The 18,386-nt window shown below is 37.7% G+C and overlaps 1 protein-coding gene across 2 annotated transcripts in view; it reads left to right on the top strand.

Moving 5' to 3' along the window:
• TTC17 (tetratricopeptide repeat domain 17) overlaps positions 1–18,386 on the top strand; it is a 63,582-nt gene that overhangs the window by 21,933 nt on the left and 23,263 nt on the right. For both annotated transcript variants that reach the window (XR_012660728.1, XM_075094313.1), the window contains exons 11-16: positions 1,094–1,234; positions 1,677–1,792; positions 2,936–3,110; positions 3,682–3,759; positions 5,984–6,208; positions 8,374–8,560. Coding sequence is in view for 1 of the 2 variants with exons in the window: in XM_075094313.1 (XP_074950414.1) it covers positions 1,094–1,234; positions 1,677–1,792; positions 2,936–3,110; positions 3,682–3,759; positions 5,984–6,208; positions 8,374–8,560 (922 nt within the window). In the remaining variant the exon portion in view is untranslated. The remainder of the gene's footprint in view (positions 1–1,093; positions 1,235–1,676; positions 1,793–2,935; positions 3,111–3,681; positions 3,760–5,983; positions 6,209–8,373; positions 8,561–18,386) is intronic.

The following is an 18,386-nucleotide window of genomic DNA, read 5'->3' as shown; positions in this document are numbered from 1 at the left end:
TGTTTAATTTTCCACTTTAGTTTCCTTCAGAGAAGACAGGAAAAAGCATTAGGCAGCTAATGTTAATGAAGAGGCAAAGGTTTTCTCAGGAGTTAGTTTTTTCTAATGTACATGTGATATATGGAACAAAGATGATTCTTTAATGGAAAGAATATTCCAACATAACAGCTTAAAAGTGTGCTTAAAATAATATTGAATCAATCACTTATCTCTACAGCCTTAAAATGGGTCATGGTTTCTTTTGTTTATTACATTGTTGTATGACTCAAGCTATGCAACTTTTGCATGCTCCTTCCAATTTAATCTTTTTTCCTACCAGAAGGAGCACAAAACTGCTGTAAGCAGTTAACAAGTAGAAGAGCAGAGCTCAATGGTGTTGAATCTAGTGAGTGCTTCTGCAGCCCCAAAAATAAGGTGTTATCCTGGTTTCGTGACTATTTGCTGATTGTACATCTTGAATTAGACAGTGCACCAAGGATATCTGATACAGGAACTTTCAGAAGTTTTGGAAACAAGGTGTATACTAATACTGAAAATCCAGACAGCCGCCCAAGCAGCGCTGCTGCTGTGTTTGAACTACAGATAAAGATTATGGTTTCTTCTATTTTGCAATGTGGAATGTGTTCTGGAGTTTCCCCTTAACTAGCTTAAGAAACAGGAATAATTACTTTTAATTCTTCTATGTTTTCTTCTTGGATGTTCTTCCTATTATAATAATTATAAATTCAGATTAGCCAGACAAATTTGCAAGCCGTGAGTCTTAGTAACTCTGACTTGAACTAGAGCTATGCAGTCTAGATAAGTAGATTTTGTTTGTGGTCTGTTAGAAATGTTTGCTTGGTAAGTTTTAGGGGGTTTTTTTGTTGATCTGCAGTAGCGCTTTCGTTGATGACTGATTTACAACATGAATATTACTTTTCCATGTTGTGAGTGGATCAGAAGGCTTAAATTTCCTTTTTTTTTCTGCTACACAAATTTCAGCTCATAATTGAGGTTGTACTACATAAATGGTGGGGGGGAAAAAGTAATGTGCAGAAATTCACCCAGTGATATACCACCTCTTTATTAAATATTGTTTTTCTGTTGTTTCTAGTTTGGTGAAGACTCTTCAACTTCTAGTATGACATCTGTGAATTTTGATCTTCATGCAAACCAAAGCGACCATAGCCAGTCCTTGCAGTCTTCCCCTGTTGCTCGTTCTATCGTTTCAGTGTGGAGTGTAGAATCCAATAGAGTGAGTGAAGAGGATAAACTTTGCCCTTTCAAAGAGGAGTTGTGAAAGAGTGAATCCTGTCCTTGTTTATGTGAAAATTCTTAGCATTTGGGCTACAGTTTTGATGTGTGGCAGCACTAGAGAATGTAGCATTCTGTATTTCTTCAACATATAAGCATGTCTAGTTTCTCTGTACCGGTTTCCCGTAATTTGAAACTCTGCTGCAGTGCACACGGGGTTGTTCTTAGCTACCTTTGTAAACATCTGCTGCAAATAAAGCAGTACAGCTGAGTAAAGATAGAAAACAGAATTGCTGATGATCCAGAAAAGATGGGAAAATGATAGTTTTAAAGATATCTGCTCTTTTTTCCTCCAGACCATTCCTCTTGTTCTCATTAGTTTGTTAATTAGAATATTAAAAATGGTGAGAAAATAATAAAAAAATAATTCCTTTCCCCATTAGGACAAACAGCATATTCTTTGGCCTCAGCGATCGGAGTGCATGAAATCTTTCCCCAAAATTCCTGATCCAGAAGAACTGCCAACTTATTTCCTGCCTCCAGAAAACAGGGGATTCAGGCAAGTGTTGATTTTTAAAAATCATATTTGTAATTTTTTACACTAATGTCTTAATGAGTATTTTATTTCTGGAGAGGATGGGTGCAATTAGTAATCAACAGCACAGATGTGTTTGGACCTCTTTCTCTGGGCGTTCCACAGAAGGAGGGTGTTTTTCATTATTGTCATCTTTGCTGTAACTGTAACAGATAAAATTTCACAGTGATTCTTCCCTGACTGTTAGTACAAGGTGAGTATATGAAATATCTACAGTATTACTAAAAGATTGAGGGTTTAAGCACATGCCTGAATATCTTGGAGAGTATGTTTTTTTAAAAAAGACCTTGAGAGAGAGAATGAGGTATCTATTAATAACTACAGTTAACTGCTGTACATTGCGTACATCCTCTTAACTTTAGTTATGATAACAGAAAATTGTGAAGACCAGAAAATACTAGAAAAGGATTAGGAGTGGGAAGCCCTGGCTCGTTCCTTTGGGACAGATTTAGAAAACCAGCTTAGTTGTAGAATAGTCAGCAATATTTGTAATTACATAGGGTAAAATACACGTGTCTATGTTGCAATAACTACATTACATAGATCACTGTAATTTCATTATATCCTACTCACTTATCATTATAATAATGATTAGTAAGAAGGCTGTATTCTCCTAGTCTGTATGATTTTAGTATTAAGCATGTGTTAAAGCAAAGGTTCTCATCCACAAATGTCCTGAAGCTTCCTGTGAAAAACAACAGTGTTCAACTTAGGCAGATTATCTGGGAAGAACATTCTATCTCTTGATGTCTTTTTAAACTGAAGTTTGATTTCAAAACTTCAACATGTACTTTTTCACTTACCTGTGTAGTCCTAAACTTCATACAGTCCTTACTAGCATAATATGATACCTTTCTGTGTCTTATCTCTACCACATTGTCCATGATTTACAGATATTCTGTGCTTAAAAATGTAAAGCAAAGACCTTATTTATTAATGACTTTTCAGAGGGGGGGATGGTTCTTGAACTCTCTTGGTTTGCAACTCATGTCTTGTGTCAGTCTACACTGTGAGGCTTGTCAGTTTGTATATTTCTGGTTCTTACGTTTATAGATCAGCAGCACGCAGCACATGCTATTAATGTGTCTTGCTTCTCCTTATTGCTAGAGTCCAGCCAATCCTGAGTATCCCAAGAGATACTGTCAGGCATGGAGAAACCCAGGCACCAGACTGTTCTTCCATTACTGATGCTCGTAACAATGAATCTCTAAACATACTGGTCAAGGAACTAGACAGTAATCTAGATTTGACATTCAAGATGCCAGATGATCAAGCAAGACAAGTAAGAGACATTTACTCGTTGGTTCTCTTCTCTTTTAAAGTTGTCCTCTTTATTGCCTTAATCTTACACGGAACATGAAAGATTCTGATATTTAAAAGATTACTTGATGTCACAAGCCAATCAGTACTGCCAAAAAAGAGGAGCAGGTGCTTTCTAATAGGGCCGGAGAAAGGGAGAACTTGTCAGTCAGCATAAGACTTGTTGTCTGACTTCTTTCAAACGCTGATCAAAAGCGCACAGAATAGGAAACTGAATTTACTATCTAAAATTATGGCTTTCTTTTAAAACTTCTAACAGTCACGTGACATGATTCACCTTCTTGGGGGTTCCAATAACTACTGTATTCTACCAAGTTGGTAACTTCAGGCTGAGATTAGTCCTTCATATTGCTTTCTGGAAATTGGCTGCTTTAATTGTTACATGTTCACATCATGTGTTCAAAACAAATATTCTTCCCCCCCCACCCACCCAAGGGAAGACTTAGGGAAGTGAGACTGGAATGACCCATGTAGATATATACTGTAAAATTTATTCAGTTGTTTAAAAAAAAAAAATCATCTTTTTTGTCCAGGTTTTGCATTCTCGTATCAACAATCAAACTATTACGCAGGCGAATATAGGAGCGTTTCTAGATCACGCCATGAAAAAGGTATGTCAAAAACTGTAGCGTGAGATAAGTTCCAAATTCTTATTTGAGGCTTGTTTCTATACTTCTAAAGAAGTCAGTCAGTGATATGCAAGAAATAAGCTTATTTGCTGCCTGTAACTGAGATGAAACTAACTTAAAAATCCATGTTTACAAGTAAAGCACAAACACATAGAGAAGTACCCCTTTAATTTAGTTTAGTGTGGACCAAATAGCCCTGTAGTTACTTGTTCTTGATGTGACTGCAGAACATGGAGCAGTAATATATTAGCTAATCCTGGTAGCGTTTGCTTAACTGAGAGAAATAGCTTGAAAACTATTCCTTCATCTTTCATCCTGCCTTTTGCTCTTCCTCTTCCCCACTACTACCCCCACCCCCCTTTGAAAGAAACCAACCCTCTGTCAATCTTCTGTCAGGATAATTAGCACTCTGGGGCAAAGAATGTACATCTGCATAAGACCCTGTGGGAATGCCACCTCCATCTTGCGTGGGGTGTTTGAGAGTCATCACAAGTCAAATGACAGGAAGCATTGAGATAGAGGTTGACTCTTTTTGATGTGTGAAGCTGATATTTCTCAAATTAACCCTCTTGTACAAATTGTGTCAAGGCAGTGTATGTATGTATTTGTTAGTCTAAGATAAGTACAGTTTACTGTGTGCATCTGTCTTACCCAGAAGAAAAAATAACAGTAGGAGTTGGTTCCTATTACTGGGCGGTTCAGAACAGCCCTATACGTGTCTAATGTCTTACTGTTGCAGTCCGTAGGTATTTTGGTTTTAACTAGTATTCTGTTGCCTTCATGCTAAAAGTCTGAACTGCTTGTCATTTAGATGCTGATACAAGAACACTGCTGTGTCATGCCTGTTCTGCTAATGATAAACTTTCTAGAGCATGAGTGCCACAGTTGGCACTCATTGTATTGGGAAAGATAAAGTGCTAGTAACTTGCTGAGGATTTAAAGAAAAGTCATTAAAACCTGTGTATAGAGTGTAATTCAGTGAGGAGTTTGGTGTGAATACCATGCAAGTAATGTTATGTACGTGCATTGCAACATAGAGGTGATAAATACTCCTACAATTATAGATTATGTAAGGTACTCCAAACAAAGAGGTAAAATATCCTATTGATATATTCCAGTTCATGTTGAGCCATAGGTAGAGTCCTCCTGAATAAGGTTGTTCTTAAAATGTGGAAGAAAATCTTTGCACTGATTAACTTTTTCAACACAGTATTACTGTAATGCCAGCTGTATTGCATTAATACAATACTACTGTTAAGATCCTTATCTGTTTCACTTCTTTAATCCTAGCTGCATGTTTCCTACTCATGCATGCATTTGGGCTTCAGGCATGTAGGTTGGATTGGACATTAATTTCAGTTGTTGCTTTTATACTTTAAACTCTTTGTAGAATTGGGTAACATGGAATGCTGAAAATATTAAAAACTAGAATTTAAGTGTTTCTAAACCATTTCAGACCGCTCCATCTGAAAGAGGGTGTTTTACATAGCCCTGTTCACTTGTCAGTGTTATAAAGTTTTGCTGTTTCTCCTCTAGGAAATACTATGTTTTCCGAGCACTAGTGTGTTTGGTTTTTTTCTGTTACAGGTGAAAGAGGAGGAAGGAACATTCACAGTGTATCTGACACTTCCTCCATTCTTACACCTGCTCTCGCTTGCTATTTTATAATCTTTAAGCGGGATCTAATGTATCACTTACCAACTTTCATAAGACAAATAAAAAAAACAACTCTGAAGCCTTAAATTGACAGAAAACCTTGATCTTGGACATAGGACCTGGAAGCACATCTAACTACAATTTAAAGGCTGCCTGACCTTCAAATTGTAACATTTCTACATAGATCTGTATTCATGTAATTTTAAGACTCTGAAGTGGCTCACAAATATTGCTTCCTGAAGCAAGCTAACTATTATCACTTGCATATTTTAAGTGATTTTGTGGTCATGATATAAGACAGTCATATGAGTAGAGTGTGAGCAACAGCTGCTACTAACTTACAGTTCAGACTGTTAGTGGTGTCAATTTGAGTAGAGCAGATTGAATAATCTGCTAGCAGTCACAGCAAAGTGTAATCTGTATCTAGTTAATAAGGTAGTACACAAGGGTGAGTTGTGTTTGTTTGTTTCTTACCAAAGAGCAGGCAATTCTGTCTTCCTGAGACACCTCTTTGTGGGTGTTTTCATCCTTTTCCCTGACTCTCCTATAGCCGGAAGATCCTCTATGGCTTGTGCTTAATGAAGCTGGATTGTTCTGGCGTGCAGTTGGAAATAGCACCTTTGCTATCACCTGTTTGCAAAAAGCATTTAATTTGGCTCCACATGAGTATCAGGACATCCCTCTGGTGAATCTTGCTAACCTCTTGATTCATTATGGTCTTCATTTGGATGCCAGCAGGCTCCTGCTAAAGGCTTTGGCCATCAATGCCTCTGAGGTAAGATGATGGGTTTTTGTATTTGTTCAGTGGTGAATGACCTTTCCTTCATTATTTTCTAAATACACGTTACTTACTTGTGCTTACTTACCTATGCATGCAGTTCAACTTCCAGCTTGTGATTTGCAACAGATTGTAATTTTCATTTAAATTCTTGATCACACTGGGGATGATGTTGGTTGCTGAGAATACTAACATCTAGAGCAGAAGTTCTAAAATAGATGACAGACTTCTTGCCTCCCAAAATCTGTATTATCAGCAGTGGCTCCAAGGAACCTAATTCCCGTGTTCTGGCAACATTTTAATCTAAAACAGAGATCCATAATGCTGTCAGCATTGTCTCTTGATTTTTAAAACCCTTAAAGTAGCACATATGGCGCCAAGCTCTTTGGCTGCACTCTTTCTGTGCCACTTGACCTTTTTATCTGTACTGTTTTATTTGTCCCTAGATTCCATCTATATACCCAGAAGAAAAGCTGTATTCTAGTTGTTTTTGTGACTTTACTTCCAACCATAGATTCAAAACAGTTTTTTGTATTTCTGAATGATAATATTACAAACATTTTGTAGGTTGTCACCTATAACACATAGGAAGTTTCTGTATAAACTGTTTATGAAAGGAAGCCAGAGGGGGCGGGACACCTTTTGTCCAGCAAGTAAATTTGGTCTTCTGTTTGAGATGCTTCAGTAAGAAGTTCAAGTGACTGTCCTGTGCTTCTACCTCTGTAGTTAGATAAACAGAGAGCTTAAACCTGCCCACCCACCGGTCATCTAGTACATAAAAAAAGCTAAAAACAGAATAAGCTTTTTGAATATAGCATTCAGGAACAATTTTGCAATTGTTGGAAAGGAATCTAGCCCATTTGGGTGTCAGGTAAGAGAGCGAAAGCAACCACAGAAAGAACTATGCTTGAATGATGTGCCTTAAGAGCAACACTTGAAAGCACAGCCTTGGAGGGGAGGAGCTTAGGGATCCTTAGGACCATGCTGTGTGAGTAGGGCTTATCTTCAAAAATATTGGCAAGTCCTACCTTGTTACAATAATGCCTCCTCCTGTGTTTTTTTTTGTTTGTTTGTCTTCTTCCAGGAATTCTCAGTCCTATAATACCCATTGTATCAAAAAATGTGGCAGGAGAATTTGTACTCGAATAGTATTTTTTGCAATATAATGGAAAGTAAATACCAATTAAAATTAATTACAGCTACAGGGAGTGAAGGATGTGCTGTCTTAGCAAAAGCTTTAAAAAAAAAAAAATCCTGTTGCTCAGCTTGCACCTTTATCTGAATGGTGTTTAATAATACAAGCTAAGATGAGTTTGAAAATCTTAAGCTACTGATCAGTCTCCACATTTTCAGATAATGAATGTAAAATTATTTCAGTGGAAAAATGACTACTAGGTTACAATATTATAGTCATTATTCTAGGATTATACTGTTAATTGCCGCAAATTACTTTGTGTAAATGAAAGACTTTTCAGTCAAGAAACAAAATGTAATGCTTTACTATGTGTCTGTATTCAAGTGCTAATTAAATTTTACCCAGTGAAAAAGGTGTTTCTAATTAATACTTAAAAAAAACCCAAACATATTTTAGGGAGACTAGTTTAAAGCGGTGGACAAAAATATTAAGTTTTATAAAAAGTTGAAAGTAAACATAAATGTATACCCCCAAGCTAGCATGACATTGGTGTTTTCAGTAGCCTAGTTCTGCTCAAGTAAATCATGAACACTCTTGACAAATGAAATATATCGGTCCTGCTCGAACACTAGTAATGTTTTTACATTTTTGCTCACTTTTAGTAATTCTAAAATGTCTTCAAGCATTTAAGTTTAGTTCTTTGTTGCTCTGTGCAGTAAACATTACGTTTATCATGGGTTATAAGTGAGTACTTAATGCTTCATTTCAGCTTGTGTGTATTTAACAGCTTTTTTTCATCGTAGGAAGATGGAATTCTGAACACAACCTTATGTCAAAACAGCTTTTGTTTAGTACCAATGGATCAAGCTGTTAGTTCTCCATTCTAAGAATAGGCAGTCCCTATTTAAGAAGTTTTCTAAATTCTTTCCAGCCAAATTTGGGAGGCTACGGATTGACAGGGACTTTTCCTAGTTGGCTTCAATTTTAAACAGTGAATATAATTATGCTGTTTCTTTTTTCTTTGCAGCCCCTGACTTTTTTGAGCCTAGGAAACGCGTACCTGGCTCTGAACAACATAAGTGGAGCCCTGCAGGCTTTCAGACATGCCATGGATTTGACAACCAAGTGCTTGGAGTGTGAAAGCAGCCTGAAGATGATCCGCTGTTTGCAGTTTTATCCTTTTCTGTACAACGTCACCTCTTCTGTGTGCAGTGGTAAGCAACTGCTGAAAGATGGACAACAAGTGAAATAGTGTCTGTTTGCCTTGGGTATTGCACCTGAAATTCATGATTGCTATACTTTTTTTCCCAAGGATCCTCCCTTATGCTTTATGGTGCTTTCTCCCTATAAGGACCAAGGTTGAGGCACTGCTTTTAATGGAAAAGTTACAGTCCATTAAGAAGGGCTTGGGGATAACTTCTTAAATATCTAGAAGGCTGCCACTGAGTGCAAATTACTTCCTGAGTGTATCGGTAATACCTTAACAGCCTCACTAATTCACCTCTCTTACCAGTAAATGAGGAATGCTGGATCCAGTATTTATGGGAGTGCACAGCTACTACTGCTAGGCTACTCAACAGCCCCTTTGTACATCCCTTCAGATTTTATTGTCAGACGGATATGTTTTCTTAAAGCGGAAAAATTTGGTGAAGAGCAGTTTACTTTTAATTCATTCCCTTTCAGTGTGTTCAGTACTTTGGATGTCATTTTCTAGTGTTCTGTCTTTACAGAATAGACTATATTGTGTCAATATTATGTTTATATGGGGTCTGTGGTCACAGCTCTTAACCCTCAAAAAATCTAAGAAGAATGACTTTGAACCTAATCTCTCCCAAAAAAATATTTTAAAATATTTGAGGTAGAATGCTTTGTTGTCCTTAGTGACTACTTGTATTTAAAAAACCCGATAAATAGCTTTTGGAGATAGTCTTTTCATTTCAGTGAATCCCACTGAATATTTCAAGTATTTTGTCTGTACCTGCATATGGCTAATATGCTGCTCATGAGCAGTCTTGAACGTTTATTAATACATTTTGTAATCCCTTCTCTCTCATATTGTTACTAAGGTATCTTTCTAATCTTCCCTTTGTTTTTAAATTAAAACCTCACATGACAGAAGTGCTTTTGATTTTTAGTATTACTAGGACTTCCTCTGAATTATCTTTTTTTAATTCCCTCTCCAGTGGAAATGCATGGAGAAACCTACTCTGTTTTAGAATCTAGAATTATAGTGTCTAAACATAGACTAGAGGCAATTATCTCCTAGTGCAATATGGATGATGCCATTGTAGATGAAATTCCAGGACTATGCTATTAGAATAATACTATCTTTTACAGCCTTAGGTGTTTTTGCTCTGATTGACATCGGTTGTGCAGAGAAATTAATGTTGTTTGGCTAAATGTAGTGCGGTAAGTGGTATTATGGCCCAACTGATAGGTATCTTACCGCCTTCCTTAATGTCAACTCTTAAACTGGGACCTTTCATTAAATCTCTTAACATCAGATTGCTCTTCTTTTAAAAATCTCAGCAGATACTGTAACAGCAGTGGAACTTGTACATTTCATCACAAGAGATACTTTCAGTATTCTGGAAAAAAAAATTAGTGTGGTTTGTGGGTTTTTTTTTACTTAAATCTTCTTTTAAAAATGTCTTTAACTCACAAGGTTAAAGTTCTGCCAGTCAAACCTTAATGATAGCCCCTCTATTTTGATGTTAAGCAGAAAGTAGAATCATAGAATGTGCTGAGTTGGAAGGAACCCACAAGGATCATCGAGTCCAACCCCAAATTCACACCATGTCTATGAGGGCATTGTCCAACTGCTTCTTGAATAACATCAGGCTTGGCGCCGTGACTGCCTCCCTGGGGAGCCTGTTCCAGTGCTCCACCATCCTCTGGGTGGAGAACCTTTTCCTAATATCTAACCTAAACCTCCCCTGGCACATCTTCCTGCCATTCCAACGGGTCCTGTCACTAAAGAGAAGAGATCAGTGCCTGCCCCTCCTCCTCCCCTTGTGAGGAAGCTGCAGACTGTGATGAAGTCTGCCTTCAGCCTCCTCTTCTGCAGGCTGAACAAACCAAGTGACTTTAGCCACTCCTCAAATGGCATCTCCTTAAAAGTATATTTGCAGAACTGAGATGGTAATGAGCAATGGCTGTATTTGAACCCCAAAGTGATCTTTTACATTTGTCTTTTCTTCTGTATGCTTTTCTTCCTTAAACTTCTCATAATAGTTAAAAATATACTCCTCTGGTTTGGCTGATTGTTGGCTGCTGTTTGTATTGATTCCTGATCCAGGATGTTCATTTTAAGGTCAACTGTTGCTGCATATTCTGTTTAGGAAGTTTGTGGTTCTTGAATGTGAGGAGAAACCTGTATCAACAGCACTTATGAGAAAAGTGTTATCTTTCTTTTTGCTAGCTTGGCCGCAGGTTAACAAAGTGAAGGTGAATATATTCATCTGGTACACTGGGGTTGTTTTTGTTGGTTAAGGAATCTGTAAAGCTGCTAAATCAAAAGAGAACTGAATATGCCTTAGCATGTTGATTTGCTCATTAAATTTTAGTATTCCAGTATTTAAGTATTTTACTCTATAATTTTGCCTTTTTCTGTGACTCTTCCTGTCTTGATACTTCCTTCTTTTTCATTTCGATTTATACTACCTTTTAAGTCATCCTTTGTCTGAGTGCAAGAAACCTGAAAGCGTGAACCTGACTAATGGTGTAAATGTTCATTGTACATTCTTGTGCAGAGTACAAAATAAACATACTGATTAATTAAACCTTGATGATGATTTGTGGTTTAAGTCAAAAGTCAGAATTCAGAAATGGAAAAGTAGATTTGCCTATCTTATTTTCATAAGGTTTGGGGAAATATTTTCCCCCCCTCCGCTATAAACTTCAACTGACTTGAAGGGAACCTTGACAGGCTGTATGAAAGTGAGGTGTCTCCAAAACCAGAATTATTTCACAAGTTCATACCCAGAAAACACACTCTGCGCTTAGAAGTATCCCAGAATTTTGGGAGTCTTCTGTTCATTCTTCAGTCCAAAGAAAACAATTGAAGAGTTTGTAAGTTTTTTATTTTGACGTTACATACATAACGCAACAGTATATACAATTATTCAACCACTACACAGAACCTAGAAAATGCAAACTCTATTTAGATGCTAATATTTGACATTACCTGTTGCACTTAAAGCATTTGTTAAAATATTAATATCATGTAGACTTAGAAGATTCACAAAGGAACATAATCTGCTCTTGTTTGGCTCCATGAAAGACTGGAAGGCACGTTTTGATGACAAGATGCAAACTGAACACTACTTTCACACAGCTTTTTGAATGGGACTTCAGGTACAGAGCTAACGCAGCACATTTGTAAATGCATGGACTAAATGTATGCTTGGCAATCCCAGTATCACTGGTTAGTTACTTGAGATTTTCACAGCCTTTCAGATTGTGCGTGGCTGCTTGGGGACATCTGATATTGAATTTAGTTTGTCCTTTTGTTGGCACTGGATGGTATGTCATAACTATTTATAACCTTTGAGATGGATATGGTATGCTGAAAAATTTACCAAGATATTGGAATGTCAAATGTTATGTCTGGTTTAATATCTTGTTTTGATAAACATTCTTTCAGTGTTTCTGAAAGTAACAGCAGTAGGGCTGCCTGGGCTTTGGGTTGTGGGCCCATGCGAGAGCTGTGTTTTTGCTTTGCCTGTCAAAAGCCTCTATTCACAGCAACTGAACTAACTAGTGAGGCAAAAGGATTCCCTGCTCTGCTGCCATGAGTCGTCCACAGAATCCAACAAATGGTCAGTGAGAGTTATATGCTAGCATGGGATGCAATATGGGATCATAAATGTGAATTTATAGTCTGATTTTTGATTACAGTATGTGCCTAGTGTATATTTCAAACAGGTGAAATAGGAATTTTCTCAAGCATGTTGGGACATTTGCTGTTAGCACAGGACTTTGGAAGTGTGATACACTAATGCTGACTTGTTGAATGCTTGCTTATATGCTCCTGTCTGTACTGCTGCCTGGTACTTTTTTCTTTTTCTAACTTACCTCTCTGTTCTAGATAGACATTTATATTTTAAACCCAAGTCACTTCACTCATGTGAGAAGAAGAATTAAAAACCTGAGACCAACACTTTTCTATTTAACTTTTGCCTCCAATATTGAAGTTTATAAAATGTTTATTTTCATTGTAAAAGCACTGCTAAATCTGCAAAGGTTTCTGATGTGGTTCTTATGGAGGAGAGGTGTATGAGGTGTCCAGAATTTAGTATATCTACATCACCTATGACATGTATTACAGGCAGCAGCAAGAGGTCAGCAACTAATATGGATACTACACAGCAACAGTGCTGCAGTGGTACATATGCCTCCATGACTTGTACCAACAGCCCACATACAGCCTCATTCCCACATAACTGAGAAAATGGTCAGAAGACGTTGTTGTTATGGGATTATCCTGTGGTGGTCCTTCTAGAGGTGACTTGGCGGTATTAAGGGCATTGCTACTGAATGATCAACTGTTATGTTACTGGCAAGTCAGTTCCTGAAGCATGTTAAGTAGCAGAGCCATTACGTTGCCTCACAGATACCTGAGCAGCCATATCTGACACACAAATAACAGGACTGAGAAACTTGCATAACAAGTGTAAAAAACTTAATGTCAAACACATGGTCAACTCTGAGCTGCAGAAATGAGATACTTTAGCTTTGTGCTGCGCATTAAGCTAGTAGAGAAAGCCAGCGTTATTTTTGTCTGATATTGGAATGGTGCATTGCCAGGATTTGTTTTGCCTACCTTTATGGCTTAAAGAATTATAAGTAGCTTTTATCATGTGATACAGTCTGTAGAGGAATATCTAACTAATGCCTAAGGGATTGTGGCTGATGTGAACATTCAGGTGTTATCAAGCCTTATGAAAAAGGTTACAGTATACTAGAAGCATATTTTTAGTGTGATGGTCAGCTGGTCGTTGAAGCATGCTGATTTGTTAATTGCTGTTGCCTTATGTGTTTAAAGAGAATTACTACTGGACAAGCAGAAGTCATTTGTACTCATTATGTATTTATCTGACTGTAGGCATCTACCTTGGACTGACAGTTCCAATTCATTATGAGCTCATGCATTTCACATTCTTTTAGACAAGATCAAAATTCAAAATCTTAAAATTTATTAATAGTCTGGTATTCAAAACATGAAGCACAACTTGTTTCAAGCTTCAAGTTGTTTTCCTCTCGCTGTTTTTCATTTCTTGGCAGGGTAGTGCTTTTACAAAAAGCTTTGTGCTGTTCTGTTGGAAGTAGAGGCAGTGTGAGTACATTATGAATATATGTGCATGCCATCAAGATGACTGAATGCTTTTATGTAGTGAGTGTGTATGTTTGTGAAAGTAAAGCATACTTCTAACTTTATGACTTAGTTCTGTAATAAGCAATAGCTTAATAATCACTACGTATGGTTTTAGTGCCCTCTTGTGGTACAGATACCCTATACCACATGAAATCAAGAGTCTTGTTTCACTTCATTTACTTCCTCCTAAAATAAAACACAGGAAAAAGGTATTTGATCTCTTAAGTGAATGGATTTCCCTTTGTCACCCAGCACTTAAGTTCTTACAAAGTTAATAAGCTTAGACCTTTAAGCAAACTGACCTGAAGAGGAGAGGTTGAGCTGAAAAGGAGAATCTCTGCTTGAAACGCTAATAGTAAGCTTATGGACAAATTAAATAACTTGCTTAAATTAACATCACGGTTTAAGCCTCTTATTCTAACCTGACAGCTGCAATCACATCAAGTTCCTTATAGCGATTTCAGGTACACAAACACTAAGCAAAAGCATCACATACATTTTCATTACAGTAGTGTGTTAAAACACAGAGATGTGAAATACTTTGCATTTTTAAATGCAACTTTCACTTACTCAGTGATCCCCTACAAGCTGTGACTGACTCGATAATCCCAGCGAGGGGCTGCTAAATTTTGTTTCCATTTGCTATAGCATGATGTCCTTTTAGATATTTTTACCAGAGTAGCATGTTAGTTTCCTCCTTCTCAATCTGCTGTATCTTGTTCCTCCAAGGAATACTCATCACTTACAGTATTAATAGGTGTAAAGAGGAGATGTTTACTCTTGGGGCAAAGGGTATTGAACTTAGCTCAGAATTTAATCTTGTGTTAGTTGAAGCAAAAGGCCTGAATCTATACCAATTGTACAGGCTTCTGAACTGAACATTACTGTATGTTTAAAATTCAGCTTTTTCTTCCTTTGACTTGCGTATCATGTAAAGGGAGAATTCTTGAGTGCTCCCGAGCCTTATTTAGACTACCATAAATGTTAGCACTCTTAGTTATCTCATTATATTAATGAAAGGGATGGGATCTGTGGCCATTAATTTCTCTGCTGCTTTTAATCTTTCTCCATTGCCTTATGGGAAGGTTCATCTGTATAGACAGCACAGCTGACCCCAGTAAGGTTTTTAAACAAGCAGAATTCTATGAAGCATGTGAACAGCTTGTCAGAGCTCTCAGAAACACATAGTGGCAAATGTTTGCATTGTCATTTAATAGTAGCATAGAGGAAGTGGGTTCTGTCTTAAACAATATCAGTTCTAAAATCAACATTATCATTTGAAGGTAAATACTCAATTGCTTATTTCTGCCCCCTTACGTGCACATGTGTGCACCCACATGCCTATTGTTCACCCTGCAAGTTCCACCTGGGAACTGACAATCAAGCTGGATTCTTTCTCCCTCAAGCATCTCTGCCAATGGAGATCATTTAGTATCGATCCATCTGGAAGATCTGTTGGTGATGCACAAGTGGAATATAGGTCACCACATTTGGGCTCTGCAGTGCTAAAGGAATAAGAGGAGGTTAAACTGTGCTTGCGTAGAATGAAAACATCTTACTGAACCCTGCACGTGGGAGATACGGAAAACAAGGATTGCTTTTTGTCCTGTTGGAGGCAGACATCCGTAGGGGGTGGGGGCATCAGGAAATGTCAGACATGCCTCTGGGAGATCCTGGAGAAATCTTATGTGAGAATGTGCTCTGTGGGAATAACGTGACCCTATTATTATTTCAGTTCTGGGCTACTACTTCTGCACCATTAGCTCAGCAAGGGAAGAAGCAGTTCCTACCATCTACCTTTGCTGCAATAATCGTGGCGTTCCTAGAATTTTACTGCTGTGATCTGGAAGATAGTTGACCAGACACAGGCTTTTTGATACTTGATTTGATGCCTGCTGCGTAGATCAGATCTTTCCCTGAAAAGTCTTTGTCTAGCATCCCTTGAGTGGCTGAAGGAAGTTGAAAGTGAAGGACCTTGCCTTGATAGTGCTGTTCCAAGCTTACTTTGAAACCTGTCTTTCCTTTCCAAGCTCCATGTATTTTTCTTCTCAAAATATGCAGAGATGTATAGATTGAGATTCTTAAATTTAAAAATGAAAGAATGTGGTACTATGTTAAACATGGCATTTGTAGCTACACCAGTATGTAAAGGCTGTATACCCACTGCTAATGCACGTTGCTTCCAAACTACTGCTTGCTGGAAAGCCGTTATGTATCTTAGTTTTCTGTAATTAGCAAGCAAAGTGTGCTGTCTTAAGTATCTCTCTGTTGCTCATATGTCATTCTCTCTTGCATTTGTTAAGCATGCTAATGGATAAATTTGATCTGCAGCTCCTTTTTATGCTAACATTAGGTGATTTCTTTACATCATGTAAAGTCTGTCTTCCTAGTTTACATACTTTGCTTATTTACAGCATGACAGTGTACCTAACAACTTCTCCCAAGAGTCATCGGTCTCACTTTGCTTCATGCTCTGTTAAGAATCATATGCCTGCAATATTTAGTCTTCTGTATCCATTCTGTCTTTTCCCAGGATCAAAAGGCCACAGGCCAGGAGGGAGAAAGTAAGTCATGGCCTCAGCTGCAGGAGTAATTGAGGAAATGGGGATAGCACAGTGGAAGGGAATTTAGAATTGTAGGAGAGTTCAGTGAGAGTATACTGATGCAAAACTCTTAACGTATGAAGAAGAAGCCGTACAGTATTAAACTAAATGTAATGTCATTTCCAGTTTTTATCTGCCTTTATAGTGCAAATGGTTCTTCATGACATGTTATCTGGATCCTTCCATTACTTCAGCATAGCTACATGGTCAAGTAGTAGGAGGAGGATCATTGGGGGTTAGAGAAGAAGAGAAAATGTTCTCTCCAACTAAATTTTTCAAAGCCTGATACCTTCAGTTATCCGATGTATTAACATTTCTCTGCAATGTTTTTGGTGCTTTTTTGTGATAGGAGTGTAGAGACAATGAGACATCTTTGCTACTGTCTGTGTCTTCATCTTTTTTTGGGAGGGTGCTTTTGCCAGTGGTGGTTTCTTGCATGTAGCTGCTAAAAATCCATACTGAACCTGAATAGTACATACTGCCTAAAGCTGAACCTTTTTAAGAAGGTCCAACAACTGTATATGTTCAACAGCCTTTTTAGAAGGAGGAGTAATTCCCCAGCTACATCTCCAGGAAGATGTAGTTGCACGAGCAACTTCATAGTAAAGCTGTACAGACTGAATTAGAGAGTTGGTTAATGCATGTTTGGCAGAGAAAGAACATGTGATCCCCGTGTATAGGAGAACTGACAATGCATAGTTTAGTGTCATTAACAACTTGCTGGACCTTGAAGGCTGTATTCACTTGACTTAAATCTGAGAACTGGTGAAGTGGTGATGCATAGCCCCAGCCTCTAATGAGTCATGTTGAGATTGTCTCAAAGCAGCATGCAATGCCATGTGCTCAGATTAAAATGAGTACTGCATGCTGAGCCATGGAGTGCCAGGCACTTAACTACCCCTGATCTGTCTACTTTATTGATTTTTATTTTTTTTCTCCTTTTAAGGTTGGTTGCTTGGTTCATGTGAGTTTGTGTTGTGCTCTGACTGTCCTCAAAGCTTTAAATCTATCATCTGTTCTGGCTACTAGTGACTGAAACTAGAGCAATTCAGAGTTTCCCTAGAGGAAGAGATTGATGTTTCTTGAATGCAGCAGTTCTGGGGAGAAGGCACATTCTTCCAAAAATTTCTAGTCTTTCTGCATGCACTTTTCTATAGCTTTGTACTATTCTGGCAGTGTGAGGAAAGGATTTTCCTCTTGAATCCTAAGCTAGGGTGGTTGGCAGTATTCTTGTCAAACTTAACCTTCAGCAGGTGTTCCTTACCTGGACTCAAGAAAAGGCTAATTCTGTTCTTGTTCATCACTCCCTCATAAACAGGATTAATTTTTTTTTTAATCTTTCATACAGCAGCAACTCTGCTTCTTCATGGAATTGTGTAAAAAGTGGCCTGTCAGACAAACTGCTAAGCACTTAAAAGCTGCCTTGGATTAGTAAGGGGCATACCTACCTGACCAGTTACCACATTGTTTTGCTATTTGAGTGTGTTAGTGTCTCTTCTTTGATCTCCAGTTAGGAGGAAGACTATATGGATATCTATCCAAAACAAATCTATAAATTGTCATGGATCAAGTCTGACTATTAATCTGCTCTTGTTGAGCAGTATAACCTAATGAAGAGATACACAGATAAACATAAGTACAGCCTATCAAAAATATTTTCTTAAAATAAAAAATATGACATCAGGTCCCTGTGGAATAATGTTTAAATTCCAATATATGGTTTAAACCTTACAAACAGGGTAGTAGTCAAAAGACACACACATAAGGCCATTACTTGGCTTTATAATGTCAACCCCGTATGTTGAGAGAAGTGGAAAGCTACCAGTAACTCATAACAGGGATAGTTAACCGTTGTAGATCTCAACTACAAAATGCCGTGTTTCATGTGTGGGCTACTCTTGTACTTAAAGTCCCTTTTACACTTGAGTTCATAGGTACCGCAGGATCTAACAGGATCTAGCAAAATATTTAATGTTTAGCATAAGTAGTAGTAAGTGGCTTATGATGGAGGAAATATTAGAAAGGAAGCAAAACAAATGCAGGCCACTCTTGCCTTTGCTA

The sequence above is a fragment of the Phalacrocorax aristotelis genome, chromosome 5, assembly GCF_949628215.1.
Source record: "Phalacrocorax aristotelis chromosome 5, bGulAri2.1, whole genome shotgun sequence".
Taxonomy (NCBI): domain Eukaryota; kingdom Metazoa; phylum Chordata; class Aves; order Suliformes; family Phalacrocoracidae; genus Phalacrocorax; species Phalacrocorax aristotelis.
The sequence above is the reverse complement of the archived record's forward strand: the minus strand, read 5'-3'. Positions and strand labels throughout refer to the sequence as shown.